Below are 18605 nucleotides of genomic sequence, written 5' to 3' on the forward strand. Positions count from 1 at the left end.
GTGCCTATTGTCCTAGCTACTTGGGAAGCTGAGGTAGAGAATCACTTGATCCCAGGAGTTCAAGGCTGCAGTGAGCTGTGATTGCACCACTGCACTCCAGTCCTGACAACAGAGCAAGACCCCATCTCTAAAGAAATAAAACTAAAATATAAAATAAATTGTACACTTTGCTTAGTTTTAACAAACTATGTGTATAGTATATATTGCCATCTCAGTCAGTATATACTTGGTTTGATTTTGAAGTGAAAGAGAGGTTTTAGTTTATGTGCCCATCTGTTTTACACTGTCGTCCTAAGAATCTCCTTAGATTCAGAACTGGTTGTGGAATCATCAAACCTATGGTGTTTTGTATTTCCATCTAGGTCAAAGAGTTAGTAGAAGCAGAGTTATTTGCCCGTTATGACCGCCTTCTCCTCCAGTCCACCTTGGACCTGATGGCAGATGTGGTGTACTGCCCCCGCCCATGCTGCCAGCTGCCTGTGATGCAGGAGCCTGGCTGCACCATGGGTATCTGCTCCAGCTGCAATTTTGCCTTCTGTACCTTGTGCAGGTTGACCTACCATGGGGTCTCTCCATGTAAGGTGACTGCAGGTATGTTTTAACTACATGAACCCATACCCCCATCCCCAATCTCTCCCTGACATCTCACTCCCCTACCAGTGCTTTCTGACTTCATTCTTCAATTTGGAAGTCTTCATCCAACAGACATTTCTGTGTCAGTGACTAATCTAGGCTCTGGGACTGTAGTAGAGACCAAAAGAGACAAAAATTTCTGCCGTCATGGAACTTACATACTACTAGTGGAGATAGGAAAACAAAATAAGGATATCAGGTGGTGGTAAGTGCTGAGGAGGCAGAAGAAATAAAGCAAGGATAGGATATGAAATGTTCTGAAGGGGAAGGGACTGGGATTTTAGTTAGAGAAGCCAGGGGAGGCCTCACTGGCAAAATGGTTTAAGTAAAGACTTGAAGGAGATAAGAAAAACCATGCAGATATCAGGAAGGAACATTCCAGAAGGAATGGCACAGCAAATTCTATCTATGAACATGGAATAATATAGATCCTGGATGGCAAATGCAGGGCATCTAAGCTGCCATTCTTGTCTCCATGGCACATGTGTTTGACCAGTCATCACATGCTTTCTCCTTGAGCCCAGAGAAGTCTCAGAATCTTCTTCAACATGGCACCTCAGAAAACTACCCTCTGATGAAGTAGACATAGGAGTGAAACATGTTTGCCATCTCCAGTTGAGATAAGGAATCATAAATCAGGTCCTTAATGTCGATTTAACTGGGCTTTGGTGGCTTAGTCTTTCTCAGACTAACAGGGATGATGATAACAGCTACTTCACAAAATTGCAGCTAGAGCAGATAACAATAACTTTGCAGGGTTATTTTAAGGATGAAGGGAACTAATATAGTGCTATTCAAAATTGTTAAATTTGTTACACTGGTCTATAATAAGATACAGAAATTGAGAGGGTTAGAAACTTTTGACAGTGGAAATAAAAAAGGTCCTTTATCATAAATAGTTTGAGAAACAGTGGGCTAATACATGGAAAACGGAAAATGGAAAATGGGTCCAGGTACAATGACTCACCCCTGTAATCTCAGCACTTTGGGAAGCCAAGGCAGGGGTGTTGCTTGAGTCCAGGAGTTTGACACCATGGCAAAACCCTGTCTCTACAAAAATATATAAAAATTAATGGGATGTGGTGATGCACACCTGTAGTCCCAGGCACTCAGGTTGCTGAGGTGGGAGGATCACTTGACCCCAGGAGGTAGAGGTTGTGGTGAACCAGATTGCATCACTGCACACCAGCCTAGGAGACAGAGTGGGATCAAAAAAAAAAAAAAGGTAATTATTAATACTATTATTATTGTAGTTATTACTTGCTAATGTTAGCAGAGTGTCATTATTTCCAAGAAAGTACCCTGAGAGGAAAGAGTGGATAGGTAATTTCAGTTGCATCAGCCAGCATCTTGTAGGTAGGCCTCTTCATTATCAAATGGTGAACGGTGCTGACTTAGTGGAAAATGTCTTTCAACCTTTGTGTCTTTTAGATAAGTTAGTCTTTAACTGTATACCTCAGTTGCATCAACATACCAACATTAAGAAATCAAAATGAAAGGAAAAAAATAGCCTATCTTATTCTACCACCTTTAACAGGTACATCTTTTCCATTTAGGCGAGTCCTTTCCATTCATTATCATTTGTGATATATAATTTTTACTGGGTTATAACATAAACTCTTTTTTCTGGATTCTGTGGTGAATGTTTTGAGTTGTAGCCAAGTTAATTATGTCTTCCAAACATAACTATTTCCTTAGAAATTTAATTTTTTTGCCATTGTTAATGCATCTCCATGCATATGACTTTGGATTTTTTCCTTATGATAAAGTTCTAGGAATAGCATTATTGAATAGTCAAAGATTATTGCCATTTTATTCATTTATTTTTTAAGGCAATTTTATAAGTTTATTTGATGTATTTGATGATCAGCGATTAGTTCTCATCCACATTGACTGTATGTAGATTTTTGAAAGTGGTAACAGGTACATAGGTAACCAAAGTATAGAGCTTATTTGGTGAATATTCATCCTCATTACATTTTCTGGACAACCGCACCTGGATTCAGTATGGGACATTCCTCCTAATTCAGATAACTTTAGCACCTTCTTCCTTTGGCCCAGACAGCTTTGTTGAGCCTGGTATCAGTGCACACATCTGGAGTTCCCATCTCCTTCATAGCAAATTTCTGAATCTCTTTGGTGCCTGAGGGACACGCTTCTTGAAGCCCACTCCATAGATGCGCTTGTGAAAGTTGATGGTGTATTCTTGGGTCACCACCTCGTTGATGGCAGAACGGCCCTTTTTCTTCTTGCCACCCTTCTTTGCGGGAGCCATTCTGTCGGGTCCGAGTTGGAAAAAAAGTGCCATTTTAAATGACTTTTAGTCAGCATTATAAAGCTATATAAAAGTTAATTTTCCATTTCACTTTCTAGAGAAATTAATGGACTTACGAAATGAATACCTGCAAGCAGATGAGCCCAATAAAAGACTTTTGGAACAAAGGTATGGTAAGAGGGTGATTCAGAAGGCACTGGAAGAGCTGGAAAGTCAAGAGTGGCTAGAGAAGAACTCCAAGAACTGTCCATGTTGTGGAACTCCCATAGAGGTAAATGTTTTGGGACAGAGTTGGAGGCTATCAGCCTTGCAAGCATGTTATGATTGCTTATTACTTAAGCCTTATTAGTCAATTTTATGACTTAGAAAACACATGCTGGTATTTTTACACTTTCTAACTTAAAAGATGGAAATTTCACTACTAAATATTGTTATCAACCTTAAATGTATGTAGGCTTCCCTTTTCCAAGTGTTTTCTTACAGCGACCTTTGTTCTCACATTGTATCCACCTCAAAATTGAATGGATTGTAAGGAGAGCATACTAGAGCTGTGGTCAACTCTTACTTCATCTCTGTGACTAAAAAATAAATCAAATCTGATCTCTCAGAACTACCCTGGAATGCTGCACACCTGTTTAATTAAGATATACTCAGAAATTCATCCGAGCCAAAATAATTAGACAAACTATTGCTTCTTAACAAAAATCTTAATATATTTTAAAATCAAAATACATCTTTGCATTTGATTCTATTGTTCTAATCTATTATGTCTGAACTGAACCTAGTGGCGATTCCTGTTATTCCATTGAGGAAACTGGCACTATATATAATCACCTTTTTTTTTTTTTTTTTTTTGAGACTGAGTCTCTCTCTATTGCCTAGGCTAGAGTGTAGTACCGCAATCTCAGCTCACTGCAATCTTCACCTCCCAGCTTCAAGGAATTCTCATGCCTCAGCCTCCCAAGTAGCTGGAATTACAGGCGCCAGCCACCACCGGCCACACTTGGCTAATTTTTTGTATTTTTAGTAGAGATGGGGTTTCACCATGTTGGCCAAGCTGGTCTCGACTATTGACCTTAAGTGAGCCACCTGCTTTGGCCTCCCAAAGTGCTGGGATTACAGGCATGAACCACTGCACCAGGCCATATAATCACTTTTAACATACCTTAGCTCTATGACAAAGTGGAGGACTTGGTGCCAAATATTTACTTTGATTTATGTAAAAATTAAAAACCCACACTTGTTACATCCAAATATTTTAATGTTAATCTAACTACATGCTCCAGTTATATGTGTGTAATTTATATCTACTGTTTATCAGAAGAGACTGTGCCAAGTAGTAACACTAGCTACCTATTTTCTGTATTTTACTTGTAATATAAAATAGAAAGCATTACATAGTTATCAGTGACTAGGAGAATGTTGTACTGAATCTTTTTGGCAGGTGCATGCCTCTTCTGCTTTTACAGCCTTGTTTATTTTTCTCTTTCTATTCTTCCCACCAGAAATTAGATGGATGTAACAAGATGACATGTACTGGCTGTATGCAATATTTCTGTTGGATTTGCATGGGTTCTCTGTCTAGAGCAAACCCTTACAAACATTTCAATGATCCTGCTTCACCATGTTTTAACCGGTATGTATACACAGAATTCCTCAGGTACTTGATTTGCAGACCACAAATCCAGTGTTTTATTTAAGTACTTGGACTTATTTAAGAGAATTATCTTACCTGTTTTTCCCCATAAAGGAATTTTTATATTATTTTTCTCAAAAATGAGTTTTATAATGAGAATATACATGATGTGGAAGTTTTTGCAGTGAAAGTTTTCAAACATACAGAGAATTTGAAAGGATAGGACTATGAATAGTAGGATACTTTCCACCTAAATTAACAATTGATAGTACTTTGCCATATTTGTTCCCTTAACATTTTTAATGAACTACATAGATTTATGATAATGCTTCAACTCTAAATATTTCCACCTTTCTCCTAAGATAAGGAAATGCTTCTACATAATGGCAGTACTTTAAAAAAATGTAGTGATAGTGGCATATTGCTATCTAGTAAACACACATATTTGAAATTTCCTAATTATCCTTGAAAATATCTTTTTTTTTTTTTTTTTTGAGACGGAGTTTCGCTCTTGTTACCCAGGCTGGAGTGCAATGGCGCAATCTCGGCTCACCGCAGCCTCCGCCTCCTGGGTTCAGGCAATTCTCCTGCCTCAGCCTCCTGAGTAGCTGGGATTACAGGCACGCACCACTGTGCCCAGCTAATATTTGTACTTTTTAGTAGAGACGGGGTTTCACCATGTTGACCAGGATGGTCTCGATCTGTTGACCTCGTGATCCACCAGCCTCGGCCTCCCAAAGTGCTGGGATTACAGGCGTGAGCCACTGCGCCCAGCCCGAAAATATCTTTTAAAGTTATTTGATTGAACCAGAATCTAAACAAGTTCAGTCAATGGATTTGGTTCTGTCTCTTTAGTCTCTTAATACAGAAAAGCTTTGGCCCACCTTTGTGTGTGTGTCTGTGTGTGTCTATCTGTGTGTATCTGTGTGTGTTGTGAACATTCATTTTTTGAAAAGTCCAGGCCAGAAGTCTTATATAACATCTTACCTTCTAGAGTTTTATTTGTCCATGATGTCCTTTAGCTTGTTTCTGTATCCTATTTGCTATAAACTGGCAGGTCTAGACTGAAGTTTGATCAGATTTAGAGTAACATTTTTTCTGCTGATACTTCATGAGGAGTGATGTGTATTCCACATTGGATCACATCAGGAGGCCCATGATGTCCTCCATTAGTGTGGTGCTCAGTTCTACTGTTTGCTTTATTGTAAAGGTAAGTTTTCCATTTTGTCATCAGTAAGTAATCTGTGGGGTGATTCCTTGCCACAATGGGAATATCCTGTTCTCCAAGAGCTCCCACTTTCAGCATCAGTTGATGATCTTTGTTAAGGGGTGTCTATTAAGTAAATACATTGGTATTGTGAAACTATAAGAGAAATTGAAGAAACAACCCCTGCCATGAACTATTGGAAATCGAGCAGTGGAAATTGCATAAATTGTAGGTAACATAAGGAAAGGAAGACAAACTGATAGCTACAAAACATTCAGGGTACAAGGACCATGAAGACAGAATGGAGTGATGAACATGTAATATTTATAGTAGTGTCTTCAAAGAGTTCAGTTGCTTCTAAATTGCCTGACTTCCCCAGTCTTGGCTTATTCTGTGTATTGTATACACTGAGTATCAGTTTTGTGATACTCATCCCCCATTATTGTTTATCCTTGGTCCTGGAGAGTTTATCTGGATTCTAAAAGGATTGTTTTGTTTGTTTGTTTTAATTTGGAAAGGAGAGCTTTATTTCTCATAAAGAGTTGCAGCCTACAAGGTGGCCATTCTGACAGGTTGGGAAGCATAGCCTTCAGCCAGAAGCTAGAAACAGACACTTTAAGGTTGGGAAGAGGAAGAGAGGGATTTATGCCCTACAGGATAGCCAGATGTACATATTCAATAAGCTATAGGAGGAGTCATGAATATTTATGAAAGGAGAAACATACCGCATGTGCAGTTGAGCTTCATTCCCATTCAGGGGACCCATATTCAAAAAATTATGGCATTGGCTGGGAGCGGTGGCTCATGCCTGTAATCCCAGCACTGTGGGAGGCCAAGGTGGGCAGATCACCTGAGGTCAGGAGTTTGAGACCAGCTTGACCAACATGGAGAAACCTCATCTCTACTAAAAATACAAAATTTTAGCTGGGCGTGGTGGCACGTGCCTGTAATCCTAGCTACTCAGGAGGCAGGAGAATTGCTTGAACCCAGGAGGCAGAGGTTGCAGTGAGCCGAGATTGTGCCATTTCACTAGAGCCTGGGCAACAAGAGCAAAACTCCATCTCAAAAAAAGAAAAAAGGTGGCATTAGCATGATCTGTGGGGGAGTACTCTGACATAAAATGGTGAAGCAGAGAACAGGAAAACCTCAGTACACATCCTCCATAGACTGGCTAGAACCGCTCTATTAGCAGGAAGAAATGCTGGTCCGCTTTTGGTGTCAAATCTGTAGAAGGGAGGGACAGTGTCAGGCTGTTGGTTGATACCAGCTGTGGAGCAAATCTTCCCAAAGGGTTGGTTTGTTTAACCCTTAAGAAAGAAAACCTAATGGTGGTCAGTGAGGGAGGGGGCTATGACTAGGTATGTCTGGCCTCCCATTTTCAAGATTTCTCTGGGGTCCCCTTGGCCAGGAAAGGGTCTGTTCAGTTGGTTGTGGGACTTACGTTTCACTTTGATTTCTCATTTTCACCCTTTTGGCTGAGATTTGCCAGAGGAAGCACTGATGGTCAAACTTATTTTGTCCCATATCGTTGCTGGAGTGGTAGGGCAAACCTGCCTGCCTCAATCCAGGCCCTCAGTGGGACCGCTGTGGCCAAAAGACTTACAGCCAGATAGGAACGGAGCTGGGCAGGTACTCATCCACCCTAAAATGGCTGTTCTTAACCAACTTTAGGGTAGATTGTTCAGAGGGACCCAGATTTCAGCCCTCCTTAGTGGAATGAGTAAAGGAGCAGAAAAGATGTACAGAAATGTTATAAGAGTACAGAAAATATTTTTGAGAGGAGAGACAATTTATATTGTTTTGTTCAAGTGTTTTAAAGTGTACCTTTCTTTATGCTTCCAGGCTGTTTTATGCTGTGAATGTTGATGACAATATTTGGGAAGATGAGATTGAAGACTAGTTAACTACTGCTTAAGATATGGAAGTGGATTGGTTTTCCCTAATCTTTTGTCAAGTATACAAAGTAACTTTGCAGGATATTTAGGATACTATTCATTCATTCTTCCTGTGTAGAAGTTATGGAAGAACAAGGTTTATATTTTCATGTGGTACTACTGAAGAAGGTGCATTCATACATTTTTTAATGTAAGTTGAGAAAAATTATAAGCCAAAGGTTCGGAAAACGAAACTACAGAATATTATAATGTGCCCAAAGCTCTGAATAGTTAAAAATTAAATATTTATTTTCTTCCCCAAGCTTTAGGTAAGGAGAAGAGGGGTCAAGAGTTAAACTTAGAGACCCTTTGTCTCTGAGAAGCATCCTTCTAAGACATTCTGTTGGAGCTCCCTCAGTACTACTCCTTACAACTGGGGTGGGTAGAAGCCTTATGAAAATTATACTGAGACCCTGATCTCATTTACTCCATGTTAATCACATTCCTACCAATCTAAATTTCTGCCAAGTAAATTCTCTTTAGAGGAAGTCCTTTACTCTGAAACTGACTGGATGGTCCAGTGTCATTTTGATCTACTTTTGAGAATGGAAATTTATAATAATTTAAAAATATATTTTAATACCACAAACACTGTGGGGCACTTGATATTTATTAGTAGTGTATATGGTCCACTGGTTTCAGGCCAAATCTATAATTTAGTGATACTGGCTCAGAGAATTTTAGTTCTATTCAACTTCCTTGGGTGTTAGAGCCTAGATTCAAAATGACTTGTCTTTGCTACTTTTGTTCCACATTCTCCCTCATTACCTTTTCCCTACCTTCTGTTTGTAAGGACAATTTTAATATTCCAGAAGCACATGTTTTTATTTCCTCTGCTGGATTAGGAGAAAGCTTAATATATTCCCAAGCTGAATGTTCTTGAATTATCCACATTTACCACTGTACATGTGTATAATGACAGTATAACCTGTCTATACCACCGTAGTTCCAGTCCTAATATTCTGAATTATTTTTAAAGATCTTCTCTAACAAGCTATGGGAATTTGGCTTCATACTCTTTGTTTGCAACAGCAGTGTTTGGGGTGATAATTTTGAATTGCTACCTGTTCCTTTTTCTGGGTTTTGTTGGCTTTTTGAAAAATTGTCTTTTCTTATCGTTGGTGAGTGGCTTGGTAGCAAAGTAAAATTTTTTGGAAAAGAGGACAGAAAAATTGAACTGCAGCTTGACAATGTATTCTTTTTTTCCCTACTTTGTCATTGAAAATTGAGCAATCACTTTTAACTGTTTTAGATATGTGTGTCCAGAGTGAGCAAAGACTGTGTTTTTGGATTGTCAAAGAGGATGCTTAATCTTAAAAATAAAAATAAAGTTTAAGATTATCTTATAATTAGAACAGAGTTGCTGCTATTTGTTCTGCCATCAAGGCAACTAATCACATTTTAAAATTGTTTGGTATATAACACATTCTTAAGAAAAGGTCACAGAATAGCATCTCTTTTACCTGGGCTTGTGACTGAGCTTAGGTTTTAGGGCCCATATTTTGTTTAAACCAGATAGTTTCATGTCTTCCATTCAGGACATTTTGTATAAAAACTGAGGTTAATTTAAAGAATAAATTGAAGATAAGAAATTAAAATGATTTGTTCTACAATGTATACCTGAGAAGAGTGATTTCTTTGATCAAAGAGGAGTTTAATTCAGATTATTCAGAAAGAGCTACTCAGAAGCTCTATAGTTCATGAGCTAGTTGTTATTTTCTAGAGATCATTTTATTTTAAGCTGTTGTACATTGTTGATGATGTCATGGAAGTAGGAAAGAAGCCTTTATAATATAATTTTATGAAAGAAATGAAAGGCTTTTTTCCCATTTATGATAGTAACAACACAACACAGATGTTTGGTGTTTAGTCTCAAAAATTTGGTCACCTTAGTGATTCTCTCCAAAGTGCAAAGTCTTTATCACTCAATTTTAACAAAGAAAATAGGGCTTGTATTTTTGAAGGATGAGTTATGAGCTAATTTTAAGATGGTATAGTTTTGGTAGAGTACTTTTGTCTTAGTAAAATGAAAGATTTGGGTAACTCCCCAAATGCCTTGTAAAACAATTGGGTTTGTAGAAGGTTGCTGTGTCAGCAAAATATGTGATAGAATAAAGAGTTTTGTACCTGCTTTAATTTCATGAAAGTCTTTTTTACTAGTGAGCTGAGATTTGCCATAAATTAGTATGAACTTCATGGGTCTTTTTTCTTTTGAGACAGGGCCTCACTCTGTTACCCAGGCTGGAGTGCAGTAGTGTAATCATAGCTCACTGCAGCCTTGCTCTCCTGGTCTGAAGCAATCCTCCCACTTCAGCCTCCTGAGCAGCTGGGACTACAGGCACATGCTGCCACACCCAGCTACTTTTTTTTTTTTGTTTGTTTTTTGTTTTAATGTTTAGTAGAAATGAAGTCTCGCTATATTACCCAGGCTGATCTTAAACTCCTGAGTTCAAGTGATCTTCTGCCTTTGCCTGCCAAAGTGTTGGGATTACAGGCATGAGTCATGGTGCCTAGGCTCCTGGGTGTTTTGTGGGGGAGTTTGAAGAGTCAGTGTCTCTTCATTTTTATATAAAAAGTTTGGGTCTAGAGCTGATAAATGAAAATAAGCTACCAAATAACTTTTTTTTAAAAGTCAAAATAGAAGCTCTGTGACATTTTAAGCTTGTGATCAAACTAACTTAAGGACCTGCCTCTGTCAATTGAGATGCATCTTGTTTCATCCATCTTTCTTTTAGTTTTAATTTTTATTATTATAATTTTTATTTAGCTACCCTATTAACAAACCATCCTTTTATTTAAAAAGACCCTGTATTTTAGAAAATAGATTTACAGAAAAATTGCAAAGATTGTACAGTGTTCCCATGTACCCCATACTTGGTTTTCCTTATTAACATATTAGCGTGGCACATTTATCACATTAATGAAGCAGTATTGCTATTATTGAGTTCATACTTTTTTCAGATGTTCTTAGTTTTACCTAATGTCCTTTTTCTATTCCAGGATCCCTTCTAGGATACCACATTATTAGATACAGTCATTGTGTTCCCTTAGACCCCACTCAGCTGTCATAGTTGTCTCATCTGTTTTTCTTTTTCTTTTTTTTTTCCTCTTTTTTTTTTTCTTTTGTGTTTTTATTTTTATATAAACATTATACCTTGGTATATCTGGATTGGGCAGGAGCCCAAAACACTTTTAAAGACAGGTAACTTAATCCTAGCAGGCTCAGCAAATCAATGATTTCTTTTTGACTGAGATCTTTTGTAGCTTTAAATTGGTTACTTCTCAGGATGCTCCAGTGCTGTATATGCAGTTTTAGGCTGTTCACCTGTTCTGGTAATTTATCTGCTCAGCTTCTTGAGAAACATTAAACATTTGGCAAGTTGATCAAGTCAGGGAGTCAGCTGGACCCATTAGACTGTACACTGGTGTGAGAATTAGCTTGCTATCTTGGCTAAATCCCAAAGCTTGTTGAGTAGATGTATCCCTTCCTGTTGACCTGTGGAGGAGCTGGTGAAGTTAAGAAAGGCTGAGAATCAGAAGAAGCCATATTCCCAGACAGACTTGTGGTGTTGTCAGCAGTCTTTTTTTTTTGAGACAGTCTCACTCTGTCACCCAGGTTGGAGTGCAATGGCATGATCTCGGCTCACTGCAACCTCTGCCTCCCAGGTTCAAGAGATTCTCCTGCCTCAGCCTCCTGAGTAACTGGGATTACAGGTGCCCTCCACCACACCCGGCTAATTTTTTTTTTTTTTTTTTTTTTGCATTTTTAGTAGAGATGGGGTTTCACCATGTTGGCCAGGCTAGTTTCAAACTCCTGACTTCAAGTGATCCACCTGCCTTGGCCTCCCAGAGTGTTAGGATTAGAGGCATGAGCCACCATGCCTGGCCCAAAGTCATTTGCCCAGAGTCTTCTTTTTTAGTTGTGGACAGTTCTAATTTACATTAGTAATCTATTAATGTACTTAGTATTTATTTCTTCTGTCAAGAGTAATGAGAGTTAATTAGAGGAGATAATAATAAAGTTATTCATGTGGCTGTCTGCTTTGAAAGGGAATTTCAGAATTTTGACTGGAGTTTGGATCTCCCACCTAGTATTAACTTTGCCAGCAGGTGGCAGAAGTTCCCATGTTATAAAAATATAGTCACTGGCAGTCTCCTTGCCATGGTGCATCAGAGCAGAGTATGAGTCTTGAGGTGGAGGGACTCATGGCAGGACAGGCGTTTAGAAAGTTTCTTCCATTCTTTGACTGAGTATTGGTTGAAAAGAGTGCTGCTGAAACTGTAACCACAGGAGGCATTACACTTCCAGAAAAATCTCAAGGAAAAGTGTTGCAAGCAACAGTAGTCGCTGTTGGATCGGGTTCTAAAGGAAAGGGTGGAAAGATTCCACCAGTTACCGTCAAAGTTGGAGATAAAGTTCTTCTCCCAGAATATGGAGGCACCAAAGTAGTTCTAGATGACAAGGATTATTTTCTATTTAGAGATGGTGACGTTCTTGGAAAGTACATAGACTGAAATAAGTCACTACTGAAATGGCGTCAACATGAAGTTACCCTTTCAACTGAAGTTCTGAAATCTTTCATCATGTAAATAATTTCCATATCTCTCTTTTATAATAAACTAATGTTAACTGATGAAAAAATATATAGTCACTGATTAAGACAGGTAAGAGTATGTTGTTTTGTTTTAGAAGTAGATGTAACTTCTGGTATTTAAATTTTTCTCATTTTTCTCATTATATTTCATTATAGTCTGTTTTATACTTTAGTAGACAGAATGGTATCTAACAATACTAGCAAAGCAGGAACAGCAGTATTATCAGAAATTTTTAAATACTTAAAAGTACGTGAACCACAGTTGACATGCAGTTGTTACATAGCAGAGTGTCATTCCTGATAGTGGCACTTACCTTCAGCCACCGAATTAGGGAAATGAAGTTGTATACAAAGCTCCTAAGTAGGACCAAGGAATTGTAACGTCATGGTCCCTTCTGATGCTGGTAAGAGGAGACAGCCTGCTCCCCAAAACTTAACTAAAAAAATCAGGCCAGACTAAGTGTGGTCAGAAATCTGGCTATGGGAGATTTAGAGGTATTCTTAACAAATGTTGATGGTAATAATCAACTTTCAGCACCCATCGTGTAGACTGTACAGTTTCTCAGCTTGTCTGAAGATTTACCACTCCAAGGATTCCCACATTTCTCTGAGCCAGAGGATGCTTTGGAAAAGATTGTGTACATTGGAAACTTAGGGAGATTTGATGCTGAAGTTGCTAAGTACAAAGTCAGCATAGTCACTTCGTTACCTTGCTTGTATCTCTTTTTTTCCCTTAATTATAAAAACGAAAAAAGGAAAAACAACTAAACTTACACTAATACAACATAAATACACGTAAATTTTAAAAGCGATTGTGGGTCTTACCCTCAGTCTCATTCTACTTTTTGCAACCTATAGTATTGCCTAGAATAACTCACTTAACAAATATTGATGGAATACCTTGCAATGGGCCTTACTCTTTTTCAAGGTGGTGAGATTGTAGCAGTAAATAAAACAGGCTTAATCTCCCTGCCAATGTGGAACTTAAATTCTGGCAGAAGGAAAGAGACACTAAGTAAATTATCTGGTTGATCAGAAGATAAGTGCCATGGGGCCGTGTGCAGTGGCTCATGTCTGTAACCCCAGTGCTTTGGGAGGCTGAAGTGAGAGGATCACTTGAAGCCAGGAGTTTTGAGACCAGTCTGGGCAATATAGCAAGACCCTGTCTCCAAAAAAAAAACCTCTAAAAATTGGTTGGCTGCAGTGGTATGTGCCTGCAGTCCCAGCTGACCCTCAGGATGCTAAGGCAGGAGGATTTCTTGAGCTCAGGCAGTCAAGGCTGCAGTGAGCCTTGATCACACCACTGCACTCTAACCTGAATGACAAAGGAAGACCTTTGTCTCAAAAAACAAAAAAGTCATAGAAGTTGGGGAGAAGAAATACAGAGTTAGGGGAGGCAGGGCAATGTTGGAATCTTACAGAGAAGACTCCATCAAGATAGCACTTGAACAAAGGCTGGGCAGCATGAAATTGAACCTTCTGGACACCTGGGAGGAGAGAATTCCAGGCAGAGACAGCATGGGAAAAGCCCTTGGGATATGAGCTTGTAAGCGGGCTCTAGGAACAGTGCGGTAGCCAGTCAGGGCTGAAGCAAACCAAGGAAGAGTGAGAGACAAGGAAGATATGAGCAGGTGGTGCTGTAGACTATATAGAGCCTTGTGTGAACTTTGGCAGCCACTCTGAGATGGGGGGCTTTGAGCAGAGTAGTGATAGGGTCTGGCTTGTGTTTTAGGGGAATGGTGAGCAAAGGTGGAAACAAACCAATTAGGAGGCAATTTACAGTAGCTCAGAAGTACAGTTGGCTTTTACCAGGGTGCCAGAAGTTAGAATCTTGAGAATTGATTAGATTCTGTACTTATCTTGAAGGTAAAACTAATAGGAGTTGTTGATAGGCTTGATGTGTAATGTGAGAAAATAATGCATCAGGGTTGATTTCTAGGTATTTTTGAGCAGTTGAGATGAGAAAACTGTAGGTAGCACAGATTTGTGGCTGAATATCAGGAATGTGGTTGTGGATAGGTAAGTTTGAGATGCCTGGTAATTATCCCAGGGGCGATGACAGATAGGCAGCAGGATATTCTAGTCCAGAGTTGAAGGGAGTGACTCAGGCTAGAGATAGAATTATGGGAGTCAACATGTAAATGGTATTTAAAGCCATGAGACTAGATGAGATTACTAAGGCAGTGAGTTGTATATAGAGAAAGGTCCAAGGACCGAGTATTGGTCACTCCAGATGCTAAGAGGTCAAGGAATGAGGAAGAACCAGCAAAGACAGATAGTGGCCAGTAAGGTAAGAAAACCAGCCGTGTGTGGTGTCTTGGAAACCAAGTCAAGTTTAAGGGAAGGAATAATCAACTGTGTCATGTGCTGCAAAAAGGTCAAGTACTGTGAGCTGTAACAGTTGTAGTAGTCAGTGTTGAGGTCCCTGGGACTTTGACAAGTGCTGTTTCATTGGAGGGCAGTTGCAAATCTGGAATGTGTTTGAGAAAGAATGGGGTGTCCTCATAATAAGAAAAAGGCCGAGCAAACTGATAAACAGCTTTTCTTACATCTATCAGAGAATTGAGGTCACAGGGCAAATCTTCACTACAAAAACAAGCAGGAAAATGGAGGAGATCAGCTCACCTAAGGCAGAAGCTGCTGGAGCCAGTAATTAAGATTTAAACAAATTGCTGTGAGCTAAGTGTGGACTAACTAGCTTGAGAATTCAAAACCAGGAGCTAGTCTAAGGGGACCCCACACTTTGGTGGGTTTTACCTCAAGGAGACCCACTGGGTTCTCCTGTAAAGATGGCAGGAAAATTCCCTTGTGCTTTGGACACAAGAAGGGGAAAGTAACCATTCTGAAATACATCCAGGAAGAAAGTAGCCCCAGAGCTTCTGTTCTCCATGGCAGAGAACAGTTTTCTCAGGGAAAACTACTTGCAGGAACCTTCTCTAGCCTAGGAGAAAGGCAGATGGATGGCTTAACCTGCCTCTAGCCTTCCTGTCTCACATAGGAGGAAAAAACAAGGCTCCACTAAAGAAAAGACAGATTTAATCATAAGAGTATGCAGTGCTTCTGCTCACCAATACGATACCATCAGTAGGGCTCCAGGATTACAGTGGATTACAACAGAGAGAGCTGCAAGATACAGACTCTATTTTAAGAAGGAATTTCTAGGGAAACCCGAAGACAACAGTGAAGACATGGACATTGAGGAAAATCAGAGCCTCTAGCACCTACAGTGAACATTAGACGCAGCCTGTTAGCCAGATAAACACACAACTTACATTAAAGGCCTGTTTACCTCAGTTCTTGTTACCTAATACATCATGTCTGGCTTTAGTAAAAAAGTACAAAACATGCTAAAAGAGAAAAAGAGAGCAAGCATCAGAGCCAGACTCAGATATGGTAGAGATTTGAGAGTTACCAGACTGGGAATTTAAAATAACTGATTAATGTGCCAGTTCTCTAATAGAAAAAGGGAAAAACATCTCAGAATAGTCAGTTAATACAAGCAAGAGATGGAAACTTAGAATCCAAAAGAAATGCTAGAAATAAAACATTGAAACAGAGATGAATACCTTTGATGGGCTCAGAAGACTGAACGCTGCCACAGAGAATCAGTGAGCTTGAAGATATGTCAATAGAAACTGCTCAAATTGAAACTGAAGAATTTCAAAAAGGAATGGAAAGTTTTTTAACAACAGCAGAATACCCAAGCGCTGTTGGATAATTTTTAAAAGTGTAGGCTGGATGCAGTGCCTTGCACTTGGAATCCCAGCACTTTGGGAGGCTGAGGCAGGCGACTGCTTGAGGCCAGGAGTTTGAGACCAGCCTGGGCAACATGGCAAAACCCAGTCTCTACAAAATACACACACACACACACACACACACACACACACACAAATTAGCCAGGCATGGTGGCACATACCTGTAATCCCAGCTACTGAGGAGGCTGAGGTGGGAGGATCGCTTGAGCCTGGGAGGCGGAGGTTGCAGTGAGCTGAGGTGATGCCACTGCACTCCAGCCTGGGCAACAGAGTGAGAGCTTGTCTCAAAAGAAAAGGAAAGGAAAAAAGGAAAGAAGAAAGAAAAGCATAGCTCTGCATAATAGGAATACGGTAGTTCCCCCTTACCCACAGTTGCACTTTCTATGGTCAACTGTAGTCCAAAAATAGGTAAGTGCAATACAATAAAATTTTGAGAGAGGGATAGAGACAACACTCACATAACTTATTACAGTGTATTCTTATAATTCTGTTTTATTTCTGTTAATCTCTTACTGTGCCTAGTTTATAGATTAAACTTTAGCAGAGGCATATGTATATAGAAAAAAACTGTATCGGGTTCAGTACTGTCCACATTTCAGATTCACTGGGGATTCTGGAACATATACCTTGTGGATGAAGGGGGACTACCATACCAGAAGGAGAAGAGAGAATAGAAGAGGGAGACATTAAAGTTAGAGCATGGGTAACTCCAGAAACTGCTCTAAAGGAGATCAGAGAAATGAGGATGTAGCTGAGAGGGCAAATGAGGTAGAGTTTTGTTTTTAAATCTTGTCTTGAATGCCACAGGAGTGGTCCAGGAGAGGACAATTCGATGCTGTAGGTGAGAGATGGAGTGTTGTCAGAGCAATGTCCTCAAGGAGGCAAGAGAGGATGGATCTGATGTGCAAGCAGAGGGCTCGGCCAAGGAGCAGGTAACAGGGAGACAGCAGAGTGTGAGAGCAGGGCTGGCTTGTGGGTGTGTGATGGTGGGAACTCATGGACATTCTTTTCTGATTACTTTTGTTTTCAAGGTCATTGGCTGAGAGGGAACCTGGGGTAGAGGGGTTAGAGGTTTGGGACCTTACGAATTAGTCTTTGAGGAGACTAATCAGACTATTATGATTGTTAATGTAGTATGACTGCCAGCTGGTGGTAATGGCTCCCCTGGGGTCCAAATTACTATGTTCTGTTTTGCCTGCCCATTACTGCATAACTCGAAATCCTGTCACACTGTATCTTACTGGAAATGGATGTGGTTCACTAGCATCCATCACAGTAAGGATTTTGGTTCCCAGGAAAGAAGCATCAAATTTGCCAAGTTAGATCTTCTCAGTAGGCCATTTGGCTCATCCATTATATAATATGCTATGATTTCCCCTGGTTGTTGTATACAATCACTACTCGGGGACAACTACCAGGCTTATGGTTCAACAAATACCAATGCCTTCTAGATACCAAGGCACTGCTATAGGAGCAGAATGGAGCAGTATTTAACATCTGCCTTCATGGAGCTTATATTTTGGGGAAACAAAATACATGTTCAGTGGTAAAAGATTCTGAGAAAACAGCACACAACAAGGATACGAACTTGGGAGTTGCAGCTTTATATTGGAGGGTCAGGGAAGAGTTATCTGATAAATGACGTTGGAGGCAAGCCCTGAAGGATGGAAAGAGTAGAAGAGTGGGCCGTCGGGGGAATAGTGGGCCAGGCTCTTGTGTTCACCTCTGCTTTATAAACAGACTAATGGAAGGAAGGCAGCACCCACTGATGTCAACACTGCCACTTTTTACTAAATATAATAAAACTTTAAACACATTCTGTCTACTCTTCCTGAAACACAACTCTGTGTGCACTTAATGTTACCTTTTTCCTTGCTTATCAAACTTGCTGTTTTACAAATTCAACTTGATCCAGTCAGCTGTATTTAATATTTCCTTTTTTATCAAATTGTGAAAATGGTCAGTGGGAACCCATTTAACTGGCTGTTTTGTCCTCTCAAAACTGCCTCAGACATTTTTGTTTTGCTTTATTTCATCCCCAGACTTACTGGGACAAGCCTCAGATTTTTTTTTTTTTTTTTTTTTTTTTTAGACAAAGTCTTGCTCTGTAGCCCAGGCTGGAGTGCAGTGGCATGATCTCAGCTGACTGCAACCTCCACCTCCCTGGTTCAAGCGATTCTCCTGACTCAGCCTCGCAAGTAGCTGGGATTACAGGCACATGCCGCTGCACCCAGCTAATTTTTTGTATTTTTAGTAGAGATGGCATTTCACCATCTTGGCTAGGCTGGTCTTGAACTCCAGACCTCAGGTGATGTGCCTGCCTTGGCCTCCCAAAGCGTTAGGATTATAGGTATGAGCCACTGCGCCCAACCAGCTCCAGACATTTTTGAAAGTACCCTTATTTCCAGTAACGAAATATTCCAGGCCTACTCTGATCACTGCCCCCAAACATATGATTAGCTCCTGTCCAAGGAGCCCTGATATTAGAGGCCCAAGCTGACCCAGGGGGATAGATCCCACTTAAACACATAAGCACTGGTTGTAGCAAGATAGTGCTGTTGAGCAACCAA

General features: G+C 39.9%; 1 protein-coding gene and 1 pseudogene across 35 annotated transcripts in view; both read left to right on the forward strand.

Annotated features, from left to right (window-relative positions):
* The window catches only part of RNF14 (ring finger protein 14), a 64558-nt gene that overhangs the window by 11695 nt on the left and 34258 nt on the right, over positions 1–18605 (forward strand). For 21 of the 34 annotated variants that reach the window (XR_013531282.1, XR_013531290.1, XR_013531281.1 and 18 more), the window contains 3 exons: positions 363–591; positions 3007–3179; positions 4414–4544. Coding sequence is in view for 21 of the 34 variants with exons in the window: in XM_054250150.2 (XP_054106125.1) it covers positions 363–591; positions 3007–3179; positions 4414–4544 (533 nt within the window). In the remaining 13 variants the exon portion in view is untranslated. Of the gene's footprint in view, positions 1–362; positions 592–3006; positions 3180–4413; positions 4545–7593; positions 9038–16842; positions 17852–18605 lie in introns of those variants that run through there. The other 13 variants (XR_013531285.1, XR_013531284.1, XR_013531287.1 and 10 more) reach the window with 3 other exon arrangements.
* LOC144580941 (10 kDa heat shock protein, mitochondrial pseudogene) lies at positions 11732–12349 on the forward strand (annotated as a pseudogene). The gene has a single exon (XR_013531299.1). The product of XR_013531299.1 is annotated as a 10 kDa heat shock protein, mitochondrial pseudogene (transcript).

This window comes from Callithrix jacchus, chromosome 2 (genome assembly GCF_049354715.1).
Source record: "Callithrix jacchus isolate 240 chromosome 2, calJac240_pri, whole genome shotgun sequence".
Lineage (NCBI taxonomy): Eukaryota > Metazoa > Chordata > Mammalia > Primates > Cebidae > Callithrix > Callithrix jacchus.